This window comes from Phascolarctos cinereus, unplaced genomic scaffold (assembly GCF_003287225.1).
Source record: "Phascolarctos cinereus isolate Bilbo 61053 unplaced genomic scaffold, phaCin_HiC Scaffold_9;HRSCAF=440, whole genome shotgun sequence".
Classification (NCBI taxonomy): domain Eukaryota; kingdom Metazoa; phylum Chordata; class Mammalia; order Diprotodontia; family Phascolarctidae; genus Phascolarctos; species Phascolarctos cinereus.
The window spans coordinates 198,622,640-198,649,913 of NW_027556402.1; the positions used below are offsets into that span (position 1 = coordinate 198,622,640).

The window sequence follows — 27,274 nt, forward strand, 5'->3', positions numbered from 1 at the left end:
CTCTCTCCAAAGTTAGCAATCCTCTCCTAATTCCAAATACAGTGGCCTCTTGACAGTCCTCATCTTGATCTCTCCACAGCCTTTGGCACCTTTAATCACCTTCTTTCCCTTAATACTATCTTCTCTCTAGGTTTTCAGACACCACGCTCTCCTGGTTCTCCTCCTACCTATCGAATTGCTCCTTCTCAATTTCCTTTGCTAGATCCTTATCCAAATCACACCCTCTAACCATAGGTATCCCACAGGTTTCTAAGCTGGGCCCTCTCCTCTTCTCCCTCTATAAATACTTCATCATCAGCTCCCATTGATTTAATTGCTGTCTCTATACTAATGATTCTCAAATCCACCTCTCCTTCCCAAACCTCTCTGCTGACCTCCATTCTCAAAATCTCCAACTTCTTTTCAGGTAACTTACTCTGGATGTTCAGTAAACATCTGAAACTCAACATGTCCAAAACTGAACTCATTATCTTTCCCCTTAAGCTCTCCCCCCACTCTAACTTCCCTATTATTGGGAGTTTTTTGGGGTTGTTAAAAATATTTTATTTTTCCCAATTACATGTAAAAACAATTTTAACATTCTTTTAAGTTTTGAGTTGCAAATTCTCTTCCTTCCTACCATTTCTTCCCCTTCATTGAGAAGGCAGTTTTATATGTTATATATATGTAGTCATGCAAACCATATTTCCATATTAGTCATGTTGTAAAAAAAAACAGATCAAAAAAAAGAAAAAGAAAGAAAGTTTTAAAAATTATGCTTTGATCTGCATTCAGACTCCATCAGATCTTTCTCTGGAGGTGGATAGCATTTTTAATCATGAGTCCTTCAGAATTATCTTAGATCATTGTATTGCTGGGAATAGCGAAGTCATTCACAGCTGATCATTGTACACTATTGCTGTTACTGTGTACAGCATTCTCCTGGTTCTGCTCACTTCACTCTGAAGATGCCATTTTCTTTAATTATTTCCTTGGTAGGAAGTTTTGCCTGACATCAAGCCTAAATTTATCTCTTTTCAACTTCAATCCAAACAGAATTAGTCTAATCCTAGCATTCTTAACCTAGAGTCTGAGAACTTGGGTTTTAAAAAATATTTTGACAACTATTTCAAGATAACTGGTTTCCTTTGCAATCCAATGTATTTTATTTTATGCCTCTAAAAACATTAGGCTGAAAAGGGGACTATAGGCTTCTCCAGACTGCCAAGAGGTCCATATTACAAAAAAAAAAAAAGATTAAGAAACCCTGGACTAATCCTTCTTCAGCACTGCTGCTCATCCCCTCCTTCCCCAGTCTTCTCCAGGCTAAGCATCAGTGAATCCTCACATGACATGGACTCCAGAGTCTTCACCATCCTGCTTACCCTCCCCTGGATTGTTGTTATTCAGTCATTTTTCAGTCATGTCCAATTCTTTGTGATCCCATTTGGAGTTTTCTTGACAAAGATACTAGAGTGGTTTGCCATTTCCTTCTTCAGCTCATTTTGCTGATGAGGAAACTGAGGCAAACAAGATTAAGTGACTTACTTGCCCAGGGTCACAGAGCTACTAAGTGTCTGAGGCCAGATTTGAGCTCAGGAAGATGACTCCAGGCCTGGCACTCTATCCACCGAGCCACTTCGCTGCCCTATATCTAAGACTTTGCATTTTCCCCTATTGAATTTTGTCTTCTGTTCAGTCTAGTGCTCTAGGCTGTTAAGATCTTTCCCGATCCTGACACTGGCCACCCAGTGTGTTAGCTGTCCCCACCAGCTTTGCGCCAACTGGGCTTCATCCGGAATTTGAATCATCATCTTAGAACACAGAACCTTTGAACCATGATTCCCAATCTGTGGGATGCAGAGTTACTGCATGGAATCTATGAATCCATATGGGAACCCCAAAATAAAAAAATAGGCCTGCAGATTAAATAATATCTTGTATAAATGAAAGAATATCAGTAACATATTTTGCAAACCTAAGAATGTCTTATAAGTGTGAGCAATCGTAAATTCTAGATGCGTCGCTATTTCCCAAGCACCTATTTATAGATGTTGCTGTGATTAATAAAATAGAAATTAAATCAGCCAGTCAAAAAGCATTCGTTGAGTATTTGCTGTGTGCCAAGCACTGTGTTAAAATTCATTTTAAAACATTACCACATTCATAGGAGCTTTTTATCATGTGGAAGTATGTTTTAAAGACCCCTTTTGGTTTTAAACTAGGTGGCACAGTGGATAGAGGACTGGCCCTGAGTCAGTCCTTAGGAGTCAGGAAGACCAGTGTTCAAATCCAGCCTGACAATTACTAGCCGTGTGACCCTGGGCAAGTCACTTAACCTGGATTGGCTCCCCGCCCCCAAAAAAAGACCTCCTTTTTCAGTTCAACTGAAAATATTCAGAAGTCCAGAGAAGAGAAATGGGCCTTAGGACTTGTGCAGGGCCACAGATTCTTTTTTTTTTTTTGCTTTTTGATGAGGCAATTGGGATTAAGTGACTTGCCCAGGGTCACACAGCTAGTAAGTGTTATGTGTCTGAGGCCACATTTGAACTCAGGTCCTCCTGACTCCAGGGTCAGTACTCTATCTACTGTGCCACCTAGCTGCCCCAGGATCACAGATTCTAAGGAGTAAAATTAGGATTCTACCCTAGGTTCTGTAACTCCAAAATTAGTTCTTTTCCCACTGGGTTGTGCTTCTTCCCTTCAAGGTCACAGAAGAGGTTTGGTGGTTCTGAATTCTGTTGATTTCCCATTTCTATTATGCTTTAAAGGTTTGCAAAGCACTTACTTTCCTCACAGTAGCTCTGTGATACAGGTTAGAATGCCCATTTTATAGATGGGAAAACTACATCAGAGCAGATAAAGTGGATTGCCCCATAGGTTCACACAGTTAGCCAGGACTTGAACCCAGATCTTCTTGGTCTAAGAGCAACTTGCAATATCCTTATGTACCTTGGATTAGAAGCCCAGAATACTGAGAATGTCTCAAGGTTCTCCAAGTGTGGCTTTGCCAATTCTCTTCAACCAGCAATCCCTTTCCTGAACTCAACTATATGTCAAAACTTTTGCTTGGCCCTATGAGTCTAGAATCAGGAAGACCCGAGTTCAAATCTGGCCTCAGACACTTACTAGCTGTGTGACCCTGTGCAAGTCACTTAACCCTGTTGGCCTCAGTTTCCTCATCTATAAAATGAGCTGGTCTCCAGGAAATGGCAAACCTCTCCAGGATCGTTGCCAAGAAACCCCCCCCATGGGGTCATGAAGAGTCAGATGAGACTAAAATGACTCAAAAACAACAATGGACTTGACCTGAGAAGCAGGAGAAGGAAGACATGTAATAAGTATTTGCCATGTGCTAGGCACTGTGCTAAGAGCTTTACAAGTATTATCTTATTTTATCCTCACAAAAACCTGGGGCGGGGGGCGGTCTTAAAGTGCTATTTAGTATCATCCCCATTTTACAGTTGAGGAAACTGAGGCAGATAGAGGTTAAGTGACTTGCTCAGGGGCACACAGCTAGTAAGTATGTGAGACAAGATTTGAACTCCAGTCTTCCTGACTCCTCCAGCACTCTATCCACTCAGACACCTCAATGCCTCGTAGGACCCAGTGTCCTTAAGAGGGGTACAAACTGACTGCTATGCGGGTTCAGAAAGAATGGAAACCTCACTGATGGCTGGAGGTGGGGGAAATCAGAGAAAACTTCCTAGAGCAGGTGGTATTTGAGCTAGTCCTTGAGTGATGTGCCATTTGGATAGGGAAGGAATTCTAGATAAATGACAAATATTGTAACTGAGTGTCAGTGCCTTTTTCAGAAAGGCTGTTAAGACTAATGGGGAGTCCCCTCTGTCATTTGTGAGCAGGTAGGCTCTTAGCCCACTTCCCAACTATAAAGTTATCTCGGGATGGATAGTACTGTATGGTGATTGACTTGGTGCCGGTAACTCCAGAGAAGGACAGGGATTTTTTGGTGAAGAACTTTCCCCAAAGGGCCTGCATGAAAGGAGAAGGGCTGGAGACATGCTGAAGCTGAGCTCACAGAAAGGATTTTTGAGACCTTGGAGATACCATCAGCAGGCACCAGCTCTTGGGGTGGATGCTATTGAACAGAAAACTCCAAGCCCTTTGCCCACCTCAGAGCTAGGGAGAACCTGGGGGGGGGGGCCTCTAGGAGTCCAGCCTCCTTCCTCCAGCACAGGGCTGGGGAACCGGAGGCCTCGAGGCCACACGAGGCCCTCTAGGTCCTCAAGTGCAGGTTCCCCACTCCTGCCCTAGCAGAAATAACAATGACAACTCGACACTTTTGAGTTCACGAAACCAAGCATTTCCCTCCAGGTAAGGCTTCTTCATACAAGGCAAATTCCAGCCGTCTATTCCAGAAACCACCCTGAGCCAACCAATCTCTCCTGGGTCTGAATCATACACTTCACTCTCCTGTTTTTTCTCGTCCTCTCGTGGTTCCAGGTAGGTGCTGCCCATCTACCCAAAAGGGCCAAACTTCATAAAGACAAAACTCGGCTTCTGCTCTTCCTCTGTTGGCCCAATACTTTGAACTCCCCAAGAATTCTGAAAAGTTTGGATTGTGTTAAAACGTAGAATATCAAAGCCAGAAGGGCCCTTAGAGGCCATCTGGTTGGACCCTTTCAAAGAAACTGATATCCTAAGAGGGGAAGGGATTTGCCAAGGTCAGGTATCGTCAGTTGGCAAAAGCTAGACAGGAAGCCAAGCTTTCTATTCCAAATCTCAGGCTGTTTTCACAGTATGAACCTTTGCTTCTCCAATCGATGCTCCAAGGAGAAGCCATGGAAAATTCCCTATCTATAGTTGACAGAATTGCCCATATTTTGAGCTGGAAAAGTCAGGAGTCCAACAGAAATTCCATTTTCACTGTAAGGCTAGGGACCAGAGCGTGTGTATGTGTGTGGGCTGTGATGTTTGGGGGAGAACTAGCAGAGGAATATGGCCTTAAGCTTGAAACTAATACAACATTCAGGGCTATTGACGTGTATGAATACAGAGAAAGCAAGCTGGCCCAATTTCATTCCTGTTACAATGAGAAGTTGGGGAGTCCATCTCTTACTAGCCAGGTGACCTTAGGTGAGACACTCCAAACCTCTGGTTGGGAGTTTGTGCATATGAGGTTAGAGGGGTATCTAGGTGTTGCAGTGGAAACCAGAAGAGAGGAAACCCCACTTCCAGTCCTTGATTCATCACTGAGCTCCCTGTAGGATGCTGAGCAGGAGACTTTCCCTCTCTGGGCTCATTTCTCCAGCTCAGTTGGGCTCTAAGATCCCTCAGAGTTAATAGTCTATTTTCTAAGAACCCTGATGTTTTCATAATAGGTAGCATTTATGAAGCCCTTTCTAAATGTTAACTATTTTGATTTGATTTTCTAAGGCCCCTTTCAGTACTAATAATCTTTGTTCTGAGATACAAATTCTGGATCTGCCACTTGCAACCAGCATGATATTGGGCAAGCTCTTAACCGGCCCAGGCCTCAGTTTCCCCATTTGTTCAAATAAAAGGTCTGGATCAGATAATCTCTCAGCTCTAACTGGAGCTGGATAATAACCCTATGATCCAGGCTGTTAGCTCTGATGTCAGTTCTGACATCCCTCTTCTCTCTGTGATCTCTCTCCTTGCCTGACAGCCAGCATTTAATAATAATAATAATGATAATAATAATAATAATAATAATAATTATAATAATAATATCTAGCATTTCAATAAGGCTTTAAAGAAGGCAAAGGGCTTCCCATATGTTATCTCATTTGATCCTCACAACAACCCTGGGAAAGAGGTGCTATTATTATCCCCATTTTACAAATGAGGAAACTCAAGGTGAAAAAGATTTTAAGATCACACAGCTAGGTAAGTGAGGCAGGATCCCATTTCAGGTCTTTTTATGTTCTAGCCTGATTGCCTCTCAACATTAAAGGAATGAATCCTTTGGGTTAAGGCCCTGTGTCTCCTATTAAAACTCAAGCACCCTTGGGAGAGGTCACACCAGAAGGCTTTGCCAGCCATTAACACACTCAATTCCATTCAATTCAACAAACATTTATTATAAGTACTTACTATGTTCCAGGCCCTGTGCTCAGAGCTAGGGATACAAAGATGACAAATGACCCATCCCCTGCCCTCAAGGGGCTTACAATCTACTAGGGGGTGATAAGGCATACACACAGACAAGTCTTTCACAAGGTAGGGTGAGATAGAAACAAAGGAGAGATCCAAAGTAGTATGGGAAAGTCTAAGGAGCAAAATCTTAGGGTAGAGGATCTATCTGAGAGGGCTTCATGACGAAGTGGCACATAAGCTGAGCCTCAAACTTTACCCAGGAGAAATGAAAGGAAATATGTTCCAGGTTCTCCCAAGGACAACCTGTGTGAATTTGTGGGGGCAGAAGAACACAGGGCAAGACTGGCATGGGCAGGGCAATACCTAGTCCAGTCTGGCTCCAGTGCTCAGTGCATTTAGGGGCACAGAATGAATGAAATACTGCAAAGAGAAGTTGGAACCAAATTGTGGACAGCACTGAATCTGCAAAATCAGGAGCTTCCATTTTATCCTGAAGATAATGGGTAGCCACTGACAGTTTTTCAGCAAGGGAGCATTCTGGTCAGAACTATACTTAAGAAGATTAATTTGGCAGCTATCTGTTGGATGGTTTGGGGAGGGAAGAAGGGAGAGACTAGACGTAGGAAAACCAATTAGGAGTCTATCACAGATGGCCTGGTCAAGGTAATGAGGGTATGCACTAGGACAGAAGCCAGGGAGAGGAGAGAGAAGAGAGTGGATTCAACTCACAAGAACAGTTGGAAAAGTAGAATTAACAGGACTTCTCAGCTGACTGAAGGGGAGAAGGGGAGTAGGGAGGGAGAGGGAAGAGTCTAGGACAATTTCAAGGTTGCAAACCTGGATGGCTGGGAGGGCAGTGGTGCCATTAAAGAAAAGGGAAGCTGGGAAGCAGGGCAGACTTGGGAGAAATAATAACTCACATATAGAGCAACTCACGATTCTTCAGTGCTTTTAGGTTTTTCAAAGCACTTTCCTTAGGACAGGTCTGTGAGGTAGGTAGTGCAAGTATTACTCTCCCCACTTTTCAGAGGATGAGTTCAGTTTGGGACACATTGAGCTTGAGATGGTGGAAAAGCCAAATGCATGTGCCCAGCAGGGCTAGCAGGAGCTCAGGGCAGAGAGCTGGGAGTCGCCTCCATGTGGGAATGACTCCAGAAGAAGTTGTGGAAGCGGATGAGTTGAGAAAGAGAGAGAAGAGAGGGGGGAGAGAGAAAAAGAGACAGAAGAGAGAGGGAAGGGAGAGAAAGAGAGGGAGAGACAGAAAAGAAAGAGTGAAGAGAGGAAAGAGAAGAGAGGGGAGAGAAAGAAGAGAGTGAAAGAGAAAGGAGAGAGGCAGAGAAAGAGTAAAGAGAGGGGAGAGAGAGAGGGAGAGAAAGAAAGAGGGAAAGAAACAGAGGGGAGAGAGAAGAAAGAAGAGAAAGGAGAGAAAGGGGAGAGAGAAAGGAGAGAGGGAGAAATGGAGAAGAAAGAGTAAAGAGGGGAGAGAAAGGAAAGAAAGAGAGGGGAGAGGAAAGAAAGAAGAGAATGAAGAGAAAGGAGAAAGAGGGGAGAAAGAAAAAGAGGAGAAGAAAGAAAGAGAAGGAAGGGAGAGGAGAGAAGGGAGAAACAGAGAAGAAAGAAAGAAGAGGGAGAAAAAGAAGAGAGATAAAGAAGAAAAAGAGGGCCAGAAACACTCAAAACTAGGGAGCAGGAAGCTGAAAGACAAAATGTTTATTGAATTGAACTGAAGCACCCCTAGGCGCTCACAGCTTTGGGGGGCTCTTCCTGTCAATAATACCTTAGCACCTTAGTATGGATGGGAGGCAGGGCCCAGGAGGGGGATGAGGGGTCCTGAAAGGGAGATGGGAGGGACCAAAGACAAACTGGCCTTGTGTCAGGGGCTCCCTGGCCCGCAGACATGAGTGTTCACAGTGCAGGGGCCAGAGCTGAGGTGATGCAGGCAGAAGCAGGGAAGATGTGCTCTGGGGGGAAGGACGAGGAACAACCCCTTTCTTTCTGGGGAGGTTCAGAGGCTTACATCTTGAGCCAGTTTCCTGCAGTTTTGTTTTTGTTTTTAAACTGCAGGGCAGAAACGGGATTGGCCTAGGATACCGCCGGCCAGCATTCACACAGGGCTCTTCTTTCAGCCTGTAGGAGGAGGGTCTCTGTCTGCAAAAGAAGCAGAGAAATGAGCATTTTAATACTTGCCTGTGAAGTGAGAGAGAAAGGGAGTCGACTTAGACCATTATAATAACCTCTTCACCCATGTAGTAATTCATCCTTTCCAAAGGCCCCTCCTAATATCTCAGCTGAACTTCATAACCAGCCTCCTCTCCCTCTCCCTCTCCCCTTGTTCCCCACCCCCCCTCCCCAGACCTCAAGATCCCTGAAGGCAGGGACCATAGAACCACAGAATGTTAAAGCCCTTTGAGATCATCTGGCCCAATCCCTTCATTTTTTAGATCAGGAAGCTGGCGCCCAAAGATAGGAGGTGACTTGCCCACAGTCATACATCCAAGAAGTAGAAAAGCCAGTATTCAAACTCAGGTCTTATGACTCTAGGTCCAGTACAACAGCCCTGTGGGGTTAGAAGGTCTTCAGGTAGGACATGAATGGCCAATTCATAAGAATTCAGTAAACATGTATTAAGCAGCTACTATGTCCAGGATCCTGGGCTAGGTATTAAGAATACAAAGGGGGCAGCTAGGTGGCGCAGTGGATAGAGCACTGGCTTTGAAGTCAGGAGGACCCGAGTTCAAATATGACCTCAGACACTTTATACTTACTAGCTGTGTGACCCTAGGCAAGTCACTTAACCCCGACTGCCTCACCAGAAAAAAAAAAGAATAAGAAGAAAGGTATAACAGTCCCTGCCTTCAAGGAACTTACATCCTAATGTATCCAACTAGGCAAAAACCATGTGGCATGTGCTCACACACTTGGGGTGGGGAGGGAGGAAGGAGGAGGGGGAGAGGGAGGGAAAGAGGGGGGGAAAGCAGATGAGAGGTAATGTCACAGGGGAGGCACCAGCAACTAGATGGAAAGGAAAAGGCCACCTGCAGAAGAGATTCCAGAATTTGAAGGAAGCCAAGGAATCCACAAAACAGGAGAGGCAGCATTCCAGCAGCAATGGGGAACATTCTGGAGAAAAGTGGGGGGAGGGGGTAATGGACTGTACTTGTGATTTCAATGGTCTAGGGAACTCTCTCTACCAATGCTCATCACCATCTCTCGGCATCTTATTGTCTTACAGAAGAGCTATCAAACATTCCCATAACACTCTCAAGTAGACCCAAAACAGATTAAATGTAATTGAGAAATATTTAACAAAAAATGCAATAAAACACATGATATTACATTTTAAACTAAGTCAATATATGCATGGCTTAATGGCCCCCCTTTCTAGTTGAGTTTGACCCCACTGGCCTAGAGCACCAAGTGGTAAAGCAACTTCCCTAGGGTCACACACTGAGATTAATGATTATTTTTATATTAGATTAATATTGAGATTTGAGTTTTTTCTCTTTTTATTTCCTCATTCAGAGCCCAGCCCCTGTGGGTCAATCTCTGAAGAATACTTTGGATAGATGATATTGCCCAGGAACGCTCCTCACCTAGAGAATCTAATCTAGGTGAATTCCAGCCCTAAAAAGCATTGGACTCACACCCTTGAAATCCACCTGTCCCCCCTTCCCCCTCCCCTCCCATTCAACTTGAGTGGTCTGGAGTGTGGGAGGCAGCTGAATCTCATGATCAAGCCATGTTCCCAACAAAAGGGGCTGAGGGCTTTTAGCCCACCCACATGTTAGAAAAAGTCTACCCACGCCATTAATCGTTAACCTATGAAGGCTCATTTTCACCTGTCAGGGGCAACTCACTTTTCCAAAGGCATTTAAGCATTCCACGATCTCCATGGTTTTGTCTTTGGTTATCTTATGCCCTTAAAAACATTCTTCCAAAAAGGGGTCCCCAGGCTTCATTAGACTGCCTAAGAGGTCCATAACACACACAGAAAAGTGAAGAAACCCTGGTTTAGTCCATCTGGAAATACTCATTTACCTTTTTGGTACTTTGAATGTGGGGAGAGTTTGGGGGCAGTGAGGTGGTACAGTGAATAGAGTGTGGGGCCTGGCGTCAGGAAGATTCATCTTTATGAGTTCAAATCTGGCCTCAGACAGTTACTAGCTATGTGACCATGGGCAAGTCATTTAACCTTATTTGCCTCCGTTAGTCGTCTGTAAAATAAGCTGGAGAAGGAAATGGTAAACCAGTATCTTTGCCAAGAAAACTCCAAATGGAGTCATGAAGAGTCAGACATGATTGAACAACAACAATGAATGTGAGATCTTTGTCCAGTGACAGCGAAAATGATGCATTACTGGGGGAAATGGATCATAGCCACTTTGACATTTCTGCTATGAATAAAACCAGAAGGCAAAAGGAAGGAAAGAATTGCTCATGGGTCCTCCTTGGAGGGCCAAAGAAAAGAGGTGAAAGAGTTGACTTGGTCATGACCAACAAGAAACATTTGCCACTTCGTGGGACACTCAGATGTCTCATATTACAATGCTTATAATAAATATTTACAAAAAGACAACCCTAAAGGTAACTATAACTTGCAAGCCAACATCTGGGGCAGAGGATAAGGGGACAAAGGAATCTTAAGAACTGGATGACACCCTTAAAATTAAATCAGCATAGCCTTGAATATACAATGGCTTTGAAGGTAAGATAGACAAAGGAGAAGGCAGTGAAAAATATATTGGAACCATGGTTCAGGAGTCTCAGAAGAGAGACTAAAGGCTGGCAGAAACCTCTTGCCTATACATCGGGAATATATCCTGAAGGAGAGAGTTGGGAGGCATTGGGCATGATAAGCACTAACATTACAAAAAATGAAACTGATATCTTAAAAGACAGGAAATGACTACAATTGTGGGAATCATTTAGCTATCTGCATACAGTCAGACCATCAATTTGTTAGAACAAAGATAAAAATCAATTAAAAAATTAGAAGGAAGAATAAGAAAAGATATGGCATATAATAGAGACAATTCCAACCCGACATACTTCAACAAGTCATTGAAATGTTGATAACAAAAGATGGGAGATAGATAAAAGAACAGACATCAACACAGACTACCACCTCTTACTAAGGAATTTTAACCAGCGCAAATCAATCGCCACAATGAAGACACCAAAAGACCCTAGAAACCACCTCAGCCAACAAACACCTGCCAACTACGGAGATTTGATAGCCAAGGACAGCATTATTTAAAATGTAAATTCACTTATAAAATCTCACAGAGGATGGTGGAAGATTATGAATAGCATTGCTTTGTAAAATACTGATAAGCAGTGGAAGGAAAAAAAGCCTACAGGAAACTCAGCAACAGACCCAACTAAACCAGATCATTTCGAGGGTACTGAAGAATGATTCTGGAAGGAGAACAAACTGATGGAAATAAAAAAGATCTATAAAGATTTCTATAATGAACTCTCTTCTCTTTCAATGACAATGAAACTCCCAGATTTGGTCTCTCACATCAGGGTTCTTGATTGTGAAAGTATGAAATTGTAAATGGTGCTAAAGTAAACAAATATTGTAAAAGCATCTGGATTAAACCAAGTATATACAGAAGAGATCCACACTGGAGGGAACATAATTTTGAGGATGCTACTGGTCAACCTTGTTTAAAAAAAGAAATTTATTTTACATGCATTTATAATCTGTAACTCCTTGCCAATAATAAAAAAATAAACTAAAAACATCCTCATGATAAACATGCATTTGTTCAGTCATTTCCGTCATGTTCAATTGTTTGTGACCCCAATTTGGGTTTTCTTAGCAAAGATCTTAGGGTAGTTTGCCATTCCCTTCTCCAGCTCATTTTACAGGTGAGGAAACTGAGGTAACCAGGGTTAAGTGACTTGCCAAGGGTCATACAGCTAGTAAGTGTCTGAGGCCAGATTTGAACTCAGAAAGAGGAGTCTTCTTGACTCTATTGTACCACCTAGCTGCCCAAATATGTGTAAGACAGCAAAGCAAATTTCCCACATTGGCCGTACCCCAAAATGTATACATCCCGCTGCATTTTAACTTTATCACCTTTCTGGCAGAAGGTGAGTGGCCAATTTCATCTTCAGTCCTCTGATCTTGTGGCTTATAATTGCATCGATCAGAGTTCTAAAGTCTTTGAAAGCTGTTTTTCTCTGCAATAATATTGTTATTGTTCTCTTAGCTCTGCTCACTTTGTTCTATATCAGTTCGCAGAGATCCTCCCAATTTCCTCTGAAACCATCCACTTCATAATTTCTTACAGCACATTAATATTCCATTATATTCCTATACCACAGTTTGGTTAGTCCTTCCCCAATAAGAGGACACCCCATCCCCAATTTCTAATTCTGGGTTACTATGAAAACAGCTGCTATAAATATTTTTGTATAAAAAGGTCCTTTTCCTTTTTCATTTGATCTCTTTGGGGTATATACCTAGTAATAGGTCAAAGGGCATACATAGTTTACTAACTTTCTGGGCATAGTTCCAAATTCCTTTCCAGAATAGCTGGATCAATTCACAGCTCCCCCAACAGCATATTAATGTACCTGTTTCCTTTAACATGTCATTTTCCTCTTTTGTCATCTTTTCCAGTCCAATGGGTGTAAAGTAGGACCTCAGAGTTGCTCTAATTTGCATTTCTCTGTTATTACTGATGTAGAACATTTCTGTATGGTTGTTGATAGATTGATTTCTTCCTTTGAAAACTGCTTGCTCATATCTTTTGCTCATATCTACTGGGGAATGGCTCAGTCTCATAAATTGGAATAAATTTTCTTTTATATTTTAGAAATAAAATTTTTATCAGAGGAACTTGCCAATATTTTTCCTGTTTACTTGTTTCCTTTCTAACTTTAATTACAATAGATTTGTTTGTGCAAAAAGTTTGTAGTTTTACATAACCAGAATTTATCCATTTTTTCCTGTATGGTCCTCTCTAGTACTTACTTATTTAGTTATAAACTCTCCCTTATCCATAGATCAGAAAGGTTATTTCTTCCTTGCTCCTCTAATCTGTTTATGATGTGACCTTTTATATCTGGGCCATGTATTCATTTGGACCTTCTCCTGGCATATGGCACGAGCTATTGGTCTAAACCTAATATCTGTAAGACTGCTGTCCAGTTTTCCCACCAGTTTTTGTCAAATAAGGAGTCCTTCCCTCAGTAGCTGGAATTTTTGGATTTATCAAACACTACCAGGGCAGCTAGGTGGCACCATAGTGCACAGAGCCCTGGACTGGAGTTGGGAAGACTCCTCTTCCTGGGTTCAAATCTGGCCTCAGACACTTACTAGCTGGGTGACCCTTGGCAAGTCACTTAACCCTGTTTGCCTCAGTTTCCTCACCTATAAAATGAGCTAGAGAAGGAAATGGCAAACCACTCCAAAGAAAACCCCATACAGGGTCACAGAGAGTCAGACATTTCTGAGATGATTGGACAACAATAACAACATGCTATTTGTTCATTTGCTTTAGTATGTTTTGCACCTAATTCGTTCCACTGAACAACCTCTTTATTCTTTATCCAGCACCATATTGTTTTAATGCTTGAGATCTGATACAGATAAACTCCCTTCCTTTCCATATATATGTATATATATGTATATATATACATATATATGTATATATATATATATATATACACACACGCACATATATATATATAATTGCCATTAAGAGTCAGTTCTCAAGATAACTGAAAGAGGGGAGGATATCTAATCCTTAGGGAGAAAAATCAGACTTTGTTACTACCAAAAAAACACCTGCAACCAAAAAAAAATTAGTCCCTACTCATCCATGCCTAGTTTCCTATCTCTACAAAATATTTCTGGATACACACATATTGAGATCATCCTTGATAAAGATTTGAGAAGGGAATATGCAGGCTTTCTACAAACAATATTCTGCAGTAGGCCATATCTTTATAGCCAAAAAACTTAGTGAAAGATAAGAGCATCCCAGATCTCACTGCACTTACTGACTGTAAGTTGACTATAATAATACATTTGATTCTGCAGAGTAACATTTGGCCATAAAGGCTCCATTCGGATGTCAAAATCCAGGATAGAAATTACTTTGATAAAACTCTGATTACAAATATTAAAGGAAGCATAAAACAGAGACATATACTCTCCAAAGCTACTTATTAGTGTGAAGGAATATGTCCCCCAGAGAGTCCACATTGAGGACAGATCCCCTGTATACTTTTGTTTACGGATAACAACTGAGCTGATTTCATCAAGTTCCAAAACTCCAGAGCTTTTTAAATGAGAGTTACAATCTCTCAAGTGTTCTGCTTAACTATCCACACAGGGAAAACCAAGTGGATAAAGGATACTTGCTGTCCTAACTGCGGTGTGCCTTTGAATAGATGTTATATAGAACTAGTCCATCAGTTAACACATTGTGAACAGACACCATGGATGGACAATGAACTGGTCCCAGAACTGAAGAAGACAAGAACAGGAAGAAGTGTCCTTAGAAACCCAGACGACAACCAAAGTTCTCCTTGGTGGCTCCCCATACCAATGAAATTATAAGCCCAGTCCTTAAACTCCCCTATCCTTTATACTTAACAAGCCTTTTATATGCAGTCATAAAATTTGGATCTAAGAAACAGAAGACCTGGATTTAAATCCAAGCTCCAATATTAACTCACTGTTTGACCTTAGGCAAGTCACTTAACTTGTCTAAGACACTCTTTTCTCATCTATAAAATGGGACTGATACTACTTACCTCCCAGAGTTATTATGAGGAAAATGCTTTGTACAACTTCAGATGGTATAGAAATGTGAGTTCTGGTGATGATTTTTCTTTCTCTTTCAACTCCTACAGTCTGACGGTCTAAGTCACTCTTTAGAGACTCTATAGGCATCACAGCAAAACAGAAGGAGCCCTGACTGGGAGCCAGGAGACTTGGGTTCTAATCCCAGTTTTGCCATCAACTATGTGACCCAAGGCAAGTCATCTGCTTACTCTTTTCCAGGCCCCACCGCAGCTCCTTATTAGACTCTTCCCTCTGAGATTGCCACCCATTTATACTGGGTGTATCTTGAAATACATAGTTGTTGCATGTTGCTTCCCCCAACAGAATGTAAGCTCCTTGAGGGCAGGGACCATGGTTTTGTCTTTATTCATATCCTCAGTACCTAGCACAGTGATTGGAACATAGCAGGTGCTTAATAAATGTTCATTGACTGACTCTGTGCCTTAGCTTCCTCTTCTGTAACAGCATGGTATATAGTACAGAAGGAGGTTAGATGTGGAATCAGAAAGACCCGGATTCAAATCCTACCTCAGTTATGTATCTTGCTGTGAAACCTCTGTGCAAGTCCCTTCCCCTCTCTCAGCCTCAGTTTCCTCTTCTGTAAAATGGGATAATAATAGCACCTACCTCTCAGGGCTGTTGTGAGGATCAAATGAGATCACATACATAAAGCACTTTGCAAACCTTAAAACTCTATACAAACGCTAGCTACTAGTATTGTTAACAACAAAAAACAATAATAAAAATAAAAGGTAGTCTGGTCATGGAATCTCAGAGCTGGAAGAAACTTTAGAGGTCATCTAGCACAACTCCTTGTTTTACAGATGAGGAAACTGAGTCCCAAAGAGGTCAACTGACTTATCCAAGGTCATCCAGGCAGTAAGTAACAGAGGCAGCATTTGAACCCAGCTCCTTCCTCTAATCCTAAATCCAGCGCTTTCCCCATTGTCCCTTTCAATCTCCTCAAGGGGACGATGTAAAAGTGCTTTCTGCACCCTCCCTCAAGGCAAGCCACGATTTCATTCTGCAGACACTCACCCGTGTGTCCAGGTTGTAGGCAGTCTTCTTCAGGTCCTGGAGGGCTCTCTGCATGAACTCAAAAGCATGGCAATCCACACAAGGTCGACCTGGGGGACATAGGGAGAGTCCCAAAATGTCAGAGCTAAGAAGAGTTGCCCCACCAGAAAGCTGCCTTGGGGGTCATCGGGTCCCAGTGGCTCAACTGACAGAAAAAAAAGGGATTTATTTTCCCAACATCCCACACAATGAGTCGGTGGCACAGCTTGGAGGGATGAAAACCCTCAGGTGAGACTGCAAACACTATCCCAGAGTACACCTACTGCATCCTGGAGTGGTGGAATCATGGGAAGGGAGGAAGCAAACACTGGCTCTGCTTGGATTAAGAGATGATGAAGAGGGAGGGTCCAAGAAAATGCCAAAGGACCTCAGTCATCATCCAGTTCAAATGCTACTTGAACGAGGAAGCAGCAGCATCCCTAATGAGGAGGAGCACAGGACTGCAGCTTTGCAGCTTGGAGGGTGCTCAGTGTTCCAAATACCACTTGGACACCTCCAACAATGGGGGGCTCACTGGCTCATAAGATAATCTCTTCTACTTCTGGATAGTTGGAACAGTTGGGAACTTTTTCCATACGTAACAACCTAAAATTTGCCTCTCTGTAACTTACCCATGTTGTTCCTAGCTCTTTCCCTTGGGGCCAAGCAGAATATACAGTATGAGGTTTGAGATTTCAGGTCAGAAGATGTGGGTTCAAATCCTGACCCTTCTACTTACTCTCTGCATGACCTCGAACAAGTCATACTTCACTTTTCCAGTGGTTAGTAGCACAGTGCCTGACACATAGTAGGCTTATAATAAATATTTATTGACTGACTAACCTTTCTGGCACTCAATTTAGTCATGTATAAAGTGAAATAATTGGACTAAATTACCTCTAAAGTCCCATCCAGCTCTGAATCTGTGAAACGGAAACTTTCTGAAACTGAGTCCCAGAGAAGTGAACTTACTTATCTAAGGTCACTGAGGTATGAGCATCAGAGGCAGAATGTGAACCCAGATCATCTTAATCTAAAACCAGCATTCTTCCCACTGTACCTTCTGGCCTCTCCAAGGGGAGGCCAAACCCTCACTCACAGTAAGCCACCATTTCATTCTTACTCCTAAATCTAAGTACTCTTTCTCCATCTTTCAGATTCTTCCTGATGTCTAACCTGGTGATTCCTCCAGACCCACTACAGTTTGTCAGTATCTTTCTTTTTTGTTGTATTGATCACCCATGTTAAGCTTTCAATTTTAAATAATATTTTATTTTTCCCAATTACATGTAAAGATAATTTTTAACATTCTTCTTTTTTTAAATTTTGAATTCCAAATTTTCTCCCTCCCTCCTTCACTTACCCCCTCCCTGAGATGGAAAACAATTTGATATAGGTTATACACATACAATCTTGTGAAACATATTCCCACATTAATCATTTTGTGAAAGAAGACACAGACCAAAAGGAAAACACACACACCCCAAAAAAAAAAACCCTTTAGGCTTCAATCTGCATTCAGACTCCATCAATTCTTTCTGTGCAAGAGACCTTTGGAATTTTCTTGGCTCACTGTATTGCTGAGAATAGCAAAGTCATTCACAGGTGACCATCATACAATATTGCTTACTGTGTATACTGTTTTCTTGGTTCTCCTCACTTCACTCAGCATCAGTTCAAGTAAATCTTTCCAAGTTTTTCTGAAGTCCACCTGCTCATCATTTCTTATAGCACAACAGTATTCCATCACAATCATATACCACAACTTGTTCAGCCATTCCCCAGTTGATGGGCATCCCCACAATTTCCAATTCTTTGCCACCACAAAAATCGCTGCTGTAAATATTTTTGTACAAATAAGTCCTTTCCCCCTTTTTTCTAATCTCTTTGAGATACAATCCTAGTAGTGGTATTGCTCGGTCAGAGGGTATGCACAGTTTTATAGCCGCTTGTCAACATCCTTCTTAAGTGATGCTCCCAAGCCAACTTCATACTATATAGGCACCTGTTTTCTTTGTGCTCTTTCTTATTTTTTTAAAGTATTCAATAAGAATTGAGCCGCTAAAGTGTGTGTGCTTTGAGTGTGAGATGTTTGAGGAAGTGTAGGCAAGTGAGTAGTGAACAATAGTAAGTTGGGAGAGGGTGAGGGAGAGGAGACAATGTGCATACGGGAAAGAATTATAGAATGTCAGAGCTGGAAGGGGAGCTGAGAACAGAGAATGACGTCCATCCAGGAAAGGCCTCGGAGCATAGGATGTCAGGAGTTGTTGAGGACCTTAGAGCATAGGACATTGAATGCCAGAGATAGAAGGGACTTAAAAATAGGGAATGTCAGAGGGGGAAGGGACTTGAGAACACAGAACATTACAGCTGGGTGTGATCTCATTTTAGAGATGGGGAAACTGGGGGAGATGGTCTGTTGAGTTTGGGAAACATCCAGCCTGGCTGGCAAATACAGTGTGGGAAGCTGAATACATGAAATCAGAATAGAAAGCTCTCTTTGATCCAGACTGCTGACCTTAAATGCCAGGCTGAGTAATCTGAACTTTATCCTAGGAGAAATGAAGAGCTCTTGAAAGGCTTTGAGCAGAGAAGGGCCAGGGTCAGACCTGTGTATTTGGAAGATTATTCTGGCAGTCTATGAAGGATGGATTAGTGAAGGAAGAGGCTAGAAAAAGGGTTCGGAATCTGGAGTCTACAGATAGATTTTAAAGAGTCTGTGAAGTTGGATGACAGGGGGAAATAACATCTTTATTTCTACTAGTCTCTAATTGAAGTTTAGCACTCCCTTCATTTAAAAACATGATTCTGAAAAGAAGTCTGTCTATAGGCTTCACCAGACTGTCAAAGATGTCCATGGCGCACAAAAAATAAAGGTGAAAACCCCCTAGACTAGAGGCCAGGAGACTGGTTTGGAGACTACCATAATACTCCAGGCAAAAGGTGATGAAGATCCGAACCAGAGTGATAGCCCTCTGAGTAGTGACAGAGTAATGGCACTGAGATTCATGAGATCTTAGATCTTGAGATGAAAGGCCTCTCCGAGATCATCTAGTCCAACTCTCCCATACATAGGAGGAAACTGGAGGGCCAAGGAAGGCAAGTGACTTGCCCAAGGTCATACAGGTAAATGGGTACCAAGGTGGGATTTGAAGAGAGATCCTTTGACTTCAGAGTCAGTGCTCTGTACCCCACTGACCCCACAGCATCCTCAGAGGGTGTTTTGTAGGTAGAATGAACAATACGTATCGACTGATTGGCCGGATTGATTGCTTGGAGGAATAAGATAGGGGGAAGAGCCAAAGATGACTCCAAAGTCTAGAGTCCTGTTGATTACGAGGCCTAGGCTATCACCAGAATTAGGGACGTTGGGAGAAGAGAAGATATTGAGTTCCATTTTGGGAGGTGAGTCTGAAGTGCAAGCAAGGCCTCCAGCTGTAGATTCCAGCAGGCAAATGTCAGCATGGGGCAGGAGTTCATGATCGAGATTGGGACTAGATAGCAATAGAATTGGGAGTCATTGACAGAGAGGTGATAATTGAGGCCATGGGAACGGATGACATCAACAAGAAAGAGAGTGTAGAGAAAGGATGGAAATGGAGTGATGATAAATCTTTGGAGAAGTATGTTTAGAGGTCAGAAGACGATGAACCAGTAGGGGAGGCTGAGGCAGACTAGGGGTGAACCAGAGGAGCACGGTGTCATGGAAGCCATGGGAAAAAAGGCCATCCAGGAGAAAGAAGAGGTCAACAGGACCCTTGCCATCATTACCACCCTCAATTTACAGGGCTGACACTGTGTACGTGGGCAGTGGTGTAGTGGATAGAGCACTGGGCTTGGAATCGGGAAGACTCATGTTGATGAGTTCAAATCTGACCTCAGACACTTCGTAGCTGTGTGACTCTGAGCGAGTCACTTAACCCTGTTTGCCTCAGTTTCCTCACCGGTAAAATGAGCTGAAGAAGGAAATGGCAACCTACTCCAGAAGAGTCAGACTAAAACAACTCAACAGCAACTGTGTACACAGCCTTAAGTTGGGTGCCACAAGACAAAGCTAAGTATGCAAGCCATGGCCCCTGCTCTCCACAAGTCGCTGTTGTTCAGCTCTCTGTGACCCCAGTTGGGGTTTTCTTGGCAGAGATACTGGACTGGTTTGCCCTTCCCTTCTCCAGCTCATTTTACAGGTGAGGAAACTGAGTCAAACAGTGTTAAGTGACTTGCCCAGGGTCACACAGCTAGTAAGTATCTGAAGCCAGATTTGAACTTACTCCAGGCCTGGAACGCTCTCCACTGCGCCCATCCAGTGGCCCCTCTTTAAACAGCAGCTCTCTAGGAAATGGGCATTTTGGTCATCATAGTGATATCAGCCACCCACTCATCTTATAGATGAGAGAACTGAGGCCCGAGTAAAGGATAAGCACCTTCTGAATCATTGTGTGTGCTGTAAAGGAATTTAAACAAAATTTTGAGTAGCCTCATTTGTAGCTGTAAAGGATACAAGGCTTGTGAAAAATGTCAAAAAAAGAACTGAGTTACCAGCAGAGAAAATTAACTGATCCCTAGGACATCAATTGCCTCTGTACCTTTTTCTCATCTATAAGAATGAGTTAAAAGAATTGGGAACCCCTGAACCCCAAAGCCATTTCATGATCCCTAGGCAAACAGCCATTGCCTAGTTATGGCAAGATTGGTGCTGAAGTATGCTTCCCAACTTTTATCCAACTTGTGGACAGGTGACGAACTACAGGTGCAAAATGAGACACCCATTTCCAGACTTGACTAATACAAGACAGATCTGTTTTCTTTGAGTTTTCTTATTTGTCAAGGATTTTTATTGGGGAGAGGAAAACACGAGGGTGGTTAGAGCGATATAAAAGAAAGAGGAAAAGAAAAAAGCTTCAATTAAACATTTTAAGAGACACAGAAAAGAGTGGAAAGAAATTCTTCAAAAGAAGGAGATACAGATAATCTGGGACATATTGGTTCTATCATGCGAAATTTAATATAAACCTTGAAAAAAGCTGTACATAACTAATTTAGAGTTTCACATGCAACCTCTTTCTTGACCTTTTTGTATATGAAAATATTCATTTCTGTTGATGATTGTTAAGTTCGTAATAATAATTATACATGTATTTTTAAAGAATGTATTGAACAGTGAATAGTCACCAAGAATTAGGGTTAGTTCTCTCCCAAAAATGATCCAGTTACCGAAAGGTACTTAAGAGGAAAGCCCTCAGAGTCCTACAATGCCAGAGGCATGAGTCGTCTTGGCCACATCCCTAAGTGTGGACTTCACTACCACAGTACACTATGCATGGATCTACTCTTCTCACCAAAGCCAGGTATATCTGTGGGAGAGCACACTCTTTAAGAAGGAATGTTCTGTAGTAACTGTTCATATACCATCTCAGTAAACGCCTTTGCTTTGAGCTAACTGTATCTACTGGCTGACTGTTAAAGGCAAACTCACTGGCAGGGTCTCATGAGCTATAGTTTAGAAGTGCAGAGCCATGCAGTACCTTCAGACTTCAGTAGGAGCTGCCCTCTTGGGGGCAATTACCACATTGAAGGGTAGCCCCATAAGGGATTCTACATAATCCTTAAATCAAAGGCCTACAGAAATGTGTTTCAAGTTTCCTTATCTATAAAATGAGTGATCTGAACTAGATGATAATAACTGGGATCAAAACCACAGAACACAAGAATCACAGAAACTCAAAGTTCAGCAGAAGCCATCTGGTCTAACCTCTACTTGACCAAGAATCTCCTTTGCTCCCCAACAGGGGTTCATCCAGCCTTTGTCTAAAGATCTCTAGTAGCCCATTCTACTTCATGCTAACTGGTCTTTCCCTTTATTTGCTTCTTTGCAGATCCCACCTATTCGCTGTTCCCAGTCCTGCTCTCTAGAGCCAAGCAAGGCAAGTGTAATCCATCTTCTAAATGAGAGACCTCCAGATATTTGCTATCATGCCCCTGCTGAGTGTACCCTGGCATTCAAGGCCCTACCAAATATGGATCCAAATTGCCTTTCCAGTTTTTTTCCCCATTACTTCCCAAGACACACATGCACTTGTGGAGCCATTAAAATATCAAGGTAAGTACTCCAAAGCATGAAACTTTCATGCGGAGTGAGGTTCATTACTTCAGCCAAACTGGTCTGGTCAACTCATGCCTGCTCCTCTCCTCCTACTAAAAGAAAACAAACAAACAAACAAACAAAAGACAAAAACAAAAACTAAAAAACCATATACACAAAATGCCTTGCATTTTTCCACCTCCACACCTTTGAAATGAATCCCCTTTCTTCTCTACCAATACAAATCCTACCCGCCTTCAGCCCAGGTATAGTAGCAAGAGCAAAGAATTGAGAGGTCAGCAGGCCCAAATCTGAACCCAGGGCTATTTGGCTAATCATTGTTATACAGGAAGGGGAAAAAAACCAAAATACTAGATGGGGACCCACCAGATTTGAGTATGAGTCTTGGTTCTGACCCCTGTTAGGTTTGTGATCAACCTCTGGGCAGATCATCTCACCTCCCCAAGTATTATTTTTTCCAGCTATAAAAAGAGGAGAGTAATTCTTACTGCACCAACCTCACAAGGCTGGAATTTAAAAGAGTATGAGGAAAGAAGCTATTATCAAATAAAGCTGAGACTACAGGTTGAAGCCAGACTATATAGGTTCTTAAATACCAGAAGTTTATGTAAGGGGAAGGGGCACTGACTGTTTCTGATCAGGTAAGTGGCTTGGTCGAACAATGGGTAAAAAGAAGGAAATGGTCTAGATTAGAGATTCTAGTGAACTTTTTAAAAAATATTTTGATAATTGTATTTTAAGTAATTGTCTTCCTTTGTAATCTTATGCGTTTTTATTTTATGCACTTAAAACATTAGGCTGAGGAGTCCACAATCTTTACCAGACTGCCAGAGGGGTCTAAGACACAGAAAAAGTGAAAAACCAACCCCTGGACTAGATGGAGCTCTGAGCCCCCTTATAGCCCTGACATCCTTCTATCACTTAGGGCTCTGACTCAGGAAAGGACCAAAGCCTCCCTCCACCCGCTGAGCGGTAACCTCTGAGTATCTGCAGTGAACCTCACTCCCTACCCACTCCAACCCACCCCCATACCAAACAAAAATGATGCCCAACAATACTCCCATGATAGGGGAGAAGGGGTTTCCTGGATCCTTCTTCCCTGCCCCACCTTCCCAACCCCCTAAAGCAGCTTCCAGTGACTTCGTGCACTGTTGCCAGGTGGGGGTCTTGAACAACCCCTCTCCCCAGCCCCCCAGCCCGATAGGGGGCGCCCCGAGCCTAGGGAGGGGAGGAATGTGCTGTGTGGACTGGGCAGGGCGCACAGGGGAGGGACGCTGGATACGTGGATGGAGCGGCTCGTGCGCCATGGGGCGGGGCGCCACGGAGCCGCAAGGCGTGGGAAAGGAGGGAGGTGATGGGCCGGGTCGTGGGGAGGGAGGCTCCTGGCTCTACTCGGCGAACGGAGAAGGGCCGCCGTGCGGGCCGAGGTCAAGGAGTCCGGCCCACGCGGGGTGGGGCGGGCAGCCCTGGCAATCGGGGCCAAGGACAGGTAGGCGCCGGGCTGCGCAGGGCGCAGTGGGCGCGGGGAGGGATATGCTGACCCGGAGCTGGCCGGGCTGTGCTGAGCTCACGGACGAAGAAAAGGAGGAAGGGAGGGTGACCTGTATGTGGGGAGGGTAGCCTTGAATGGGCTGGGCGCACCTGTCCGGAAGAAGGCGTCTCAGGGGAGGGGCTGGCTCACGGACAGGCCGCGGTGATGGATGCGCCGAGCCAGATCGGTCTGGGCGCACAAGCTAGGGGGGTGCGGGGCTGGACTGGGAACACCGGCTCCAGGGAGGCAGGCGCCTGGCCAGACTGGAGTGGGCGCACAACAGAGGGGGGCAAAGATGGACCCACTGGCCTCGGGAGGCGGGCGCCAAGCAAGGTGCACAGAGAAGAGGAAGCTGCAGCAGGGTAGAAATGGGCCCACTGGGCCGGGGATGGAAGCGCCAAGCAGGGCGCACAGGGGAGGTGAAGAGGGCGCTGGGCAGAGATGAGCCCACTGGCCAGGGGTAGAGGGAGGGGCAGCAGAACACCTACTTTCAGCCGGGATGACACTTCCTGATGCGGGCTCGGCCGTTAGAAGCCCTGGTGCGACCAGCAGCAGCAGCAGCAGCGGGAACAGCATCGAGAGCGGGGCCCCGGCGGCGGGCCGAGCGGCCATAGCGAGTGGCCTGCCCGCAGGTTGTGCGCGTGGCTGCGCGCGGCCCAGCAACCGCAGGAAAGGATCGGCGAGAGATGGGTGGGACACGACTGTGCTGCGACCGCCTTCCCTGCAGATGTGTCTAAGCTCGGTGCCCGACAGTGCCCACGCAGCTTCACCCTTCCAGCACCTTTGTTTGGGGACCCCCAGCTCGAGGCGGAATCCCTCCAGCCGGCACAGAGCATGCGTCCCCGGGTCTCCCCCCACCTCCACCCCACCCCATTAGGGTCATTGCCAAGGAGATTCACTATAGCAACATCCCGACTGGGGGGAGGGGGGGCCTCTGTGAAGAAAGGAAATTTAAAGGGGCTGTAGCTTAGAACGTCATAAGCGGAAGGCCCTTGAGCTTTGAACCGACAATGTTCTGTGAGCACCATCTAGTACTGTCTTATCATTTTACAGATGAGAAAACCAAGGATCAGAGAATAAAGGGGACTCCAGTGAAAGGCCCCAGAAAGCCATTTCCTGGGTCTCCCTCGGAGCAGGATAATACCCCACTGCTTCCTGGATTGGAGGCTGTAGAAGGCTAGTGCCTAGTCACTGAAAGGCTCAAAATAACTTAGCAAGGAAAAAGGAGACAGGCTATAAGAACAGTGTTCCTAGCTGGGAACCGGGACTCCTAAGGGAGCCTAAGAGATTCTTTGGCTGCTGAGACCCAGAAAGAGGAAGTCATGTGCCCAAAGCCCTATCCTTCACCTGGCGTGTGGAGATGGGAGATGCACGAATGCATCGACTTTCAGGGCTGGAAAAGCCGGGAGAGGCCACCTAACCTAGAACAGTGCCTGTCTGTTAAAGATGTAACTGATGTTCTGAAGGGGTGGATTGCTAAAGATCTTAGAGCAAGTCTAATGGCTAAGCTGGGACTAGAACCCCTCAGGGTCCCTGCTGCTGTGTCCAGGACAGGTTTGTCTGTAAGAATCTGGAGGCCAGGGCTGCTTCTGCTGGGGGGGGGGGATGGGTCTAATTGAGGAACTGCAGGGCCATACAGTGCCAGAATTGGAATGCACTTTACAGAAGAGAATGTTGGCTTTTGAAAGGACCTAAGAATATAGAATGTCAGAGCTGAGTTGAGTCTTCATTTTTCTGATGAGGAAACTAAGCCCAGAGGAATGGGACTTGTTCAGCATCTCCCCAGCAACTAATGAAATGGGAGAGTCATAAATAAGACCCAGGACTCTTAACTCCCCATTGAATGGTGGCCAGTTGAGAGAAATTTGGAGGAAGAAGGAGGTCCCCCAAACAGGACCAAGTGCCTAGCCTATGGTATAGTCTAAGGTGGTCTGCTCTCCTGGAAAGAGCCCTGCCTTGGAGTCAAGAGAGCTGGGCCCCCTGTCCCTAACTGAATGGGCTTGGTTTTGTGCAGTTGAATTCCTCTCTTGGGGGCATCAGTTCCCTCACCTATAAAATCAAAGCATTGGGACAGCTAGGTTGTTCAGTGGATAGAGCACCAGCCTTGGATTCAGGAGGACCTGAGTTCAAATTCGGTCTCAGACATATAACACTTACTAGCTGTGTGACCCTGGGCAAGTCACTTAACCCCATTGCCTAGCAAAAAAAAAAAAAAGCATTAGACTAGGTGATTTCTTAGGTAGCTTAAGGAGCTAGGATTCAATGTTGTGTATCTGACTTTGACCTCAGCCTTGGGGAGGGAGGATCTACCCTACCTCTCACTATCTATCTGTAGCTTAGCTGGATGCCCTTTTCAGGGTTTCTGAACCTGGAAGGTTAGGGGATGGGTCAGAGAGAGAGCAATTAAAAATAATTATAGGGTTGGAAAATTGGGCACAATTGGCAAGGGCTGGTGGTAGAAAGAACCCTGGAGAAGACCTGAGGCTAAATCCCAGCTCTGCCACTTTCCACTTATGTGACCTTGGGAAAATTACTTCCTTGGATCTCAGTTTCCTCATCAGTAAAATAAAGTAGTTGAAATGAATGACCTTTAAGATCCCTTTCCAGCTCTAAAGCTACCAGCTTATGCTTGAAAGAACAGCAAAAATTCAAAGGATTGGAGCTTCATTCATTCAACTCTTGGAATAATTTAGACTGGGTTTGGGCTAAAATTTCATTTTTATCATATGGGGGAGGAAGGAAGCATCTGTGAGCAACTTATACCTTTTTAAGTATAGACATTTCAGAAGCACCCTTTTGTGTGCAATCAAGTTGCAGGTGGTTCTTATGGGCTCATTAAGGCAGTTCACATTAGGAACTAAACTAGGCATTTCTTAGCCAAGTTTGAGATACTAGATATCCGAGTAATAAAACTTCTCTAAAAGTAGCCCTTTCATTCTTTCAGAAAACATTTAGCAAGTGCTTATTCTGTATAGTCGTGCACATAATTAAGGGCGATGCAAATTTAACAAGCACTGAGTTGGCTTCTGTGTGAGATGCAAAATTTAGTTAATAATAGCTAGCGTTTATAGAGTGTTTTAAGGTTTGCTCAGTGCTTTACATGTATTAACTCATTCCAGTCCTTAGAACAACCCTGTGTGCTACTATCACCTCCATTTTACAGATGAGGAAACTGAGGCTGAAAACAGTTAAGGGTCACACAGCTAGGTAAATATCTGAGGTAGACTTGAACTCAGGCCTAAAAGACTCCCAAATCCAGAAGCACTTACTTGCCTTTATGAGGCAACTATGCACTCGTGGAATTCATGCCAGACCCTAACCCTGCCACTTACTAGCTGTGTGACCTTGGGTGGATAACTTAGCATATTTGTGCCTCTTGAGTTTTCATCTCTAAACAAGAATGTTGGATTCTGAGGTCCATTCCATTTCTAAGTCTGGAGGCCTAGCAGCAGAACTAATATATATTGATAACTTTGACACAGTAGTACAAAACCGCATTAGAGAGGGGTAAAATACTAGGTGGGGGGGTTGAGGGGGAGGGGCGCGGAAGTGGTGAGTGTCTAGGAGAGGCTTTCTGGGGGAATAATAATAAAAGCTAACATTTATACGGCGATATAAGGATTGTGAAATGCTTTATATATGTTTTCTTATTTGACTCTCCTAACTCATGAGATTGGTGGTATTATTATCCTCATTTTACAGATGAGGAAACCGAAGC

At 43.9% G+C, this 27,274-nt stretch overlaps 1 protein-coding gene across 1 annotated transcript; it reads right to left on the bottom strand.

Annotated features, from left to right (window-relative positions):
* Positions 1-6,023: 6,023 nt before the first annotated feature.
* Positions 6,024-24,422, bottom strand: NICOL1 (NELL2 interacting cell ontogeny regulator 1). The gene is made up of 3 exons (XM_020992055.2): positions 24,045-24,422; positions 15,908-15,996; positions 6,024-8,208 (listed from the first exon to the last, which is right to left on the bottom strand). Exons 1-3 carry the CDS (start codon positions 24,166-24,168, stop codon positions 8,143-8,145), a joined length of 279 nt encoding a protein of 92 aa, XP_020847714.1. The 5' UTR covers positions 24,169-24,422; the 3' UTR covers positions 6,024-8,142.
* Positions 24,423-27,274: the final 2,852 nt, after the last annotated feature.

Excerpts from the sequence above, each read along its gene's own strand:
- NICOL1 (XM_020992055.2), bottom strand. The coding sequence starts at position 24,168 with ATGGCCGCTCGGCCCGCCGCCGGGGCCCCGCTCTCGATGCTGTTCCCG. Across the intron at positions 15,997-24,044 it reads AAGTGTCATCCCGGCTGAAA|GTCGACCTTGTGTGGATTGC; the intron begins GTAGGTGTTCTG and ends TATGTCCCCCAG. Across the intron at positions 8,209-15,907 it reads CCTACAACCTGGACACACGG|ACAGAGACCCTCCTCCTACA; the intron begins GTGAGTGTCTGC and ends CTTCTTTTGCAG.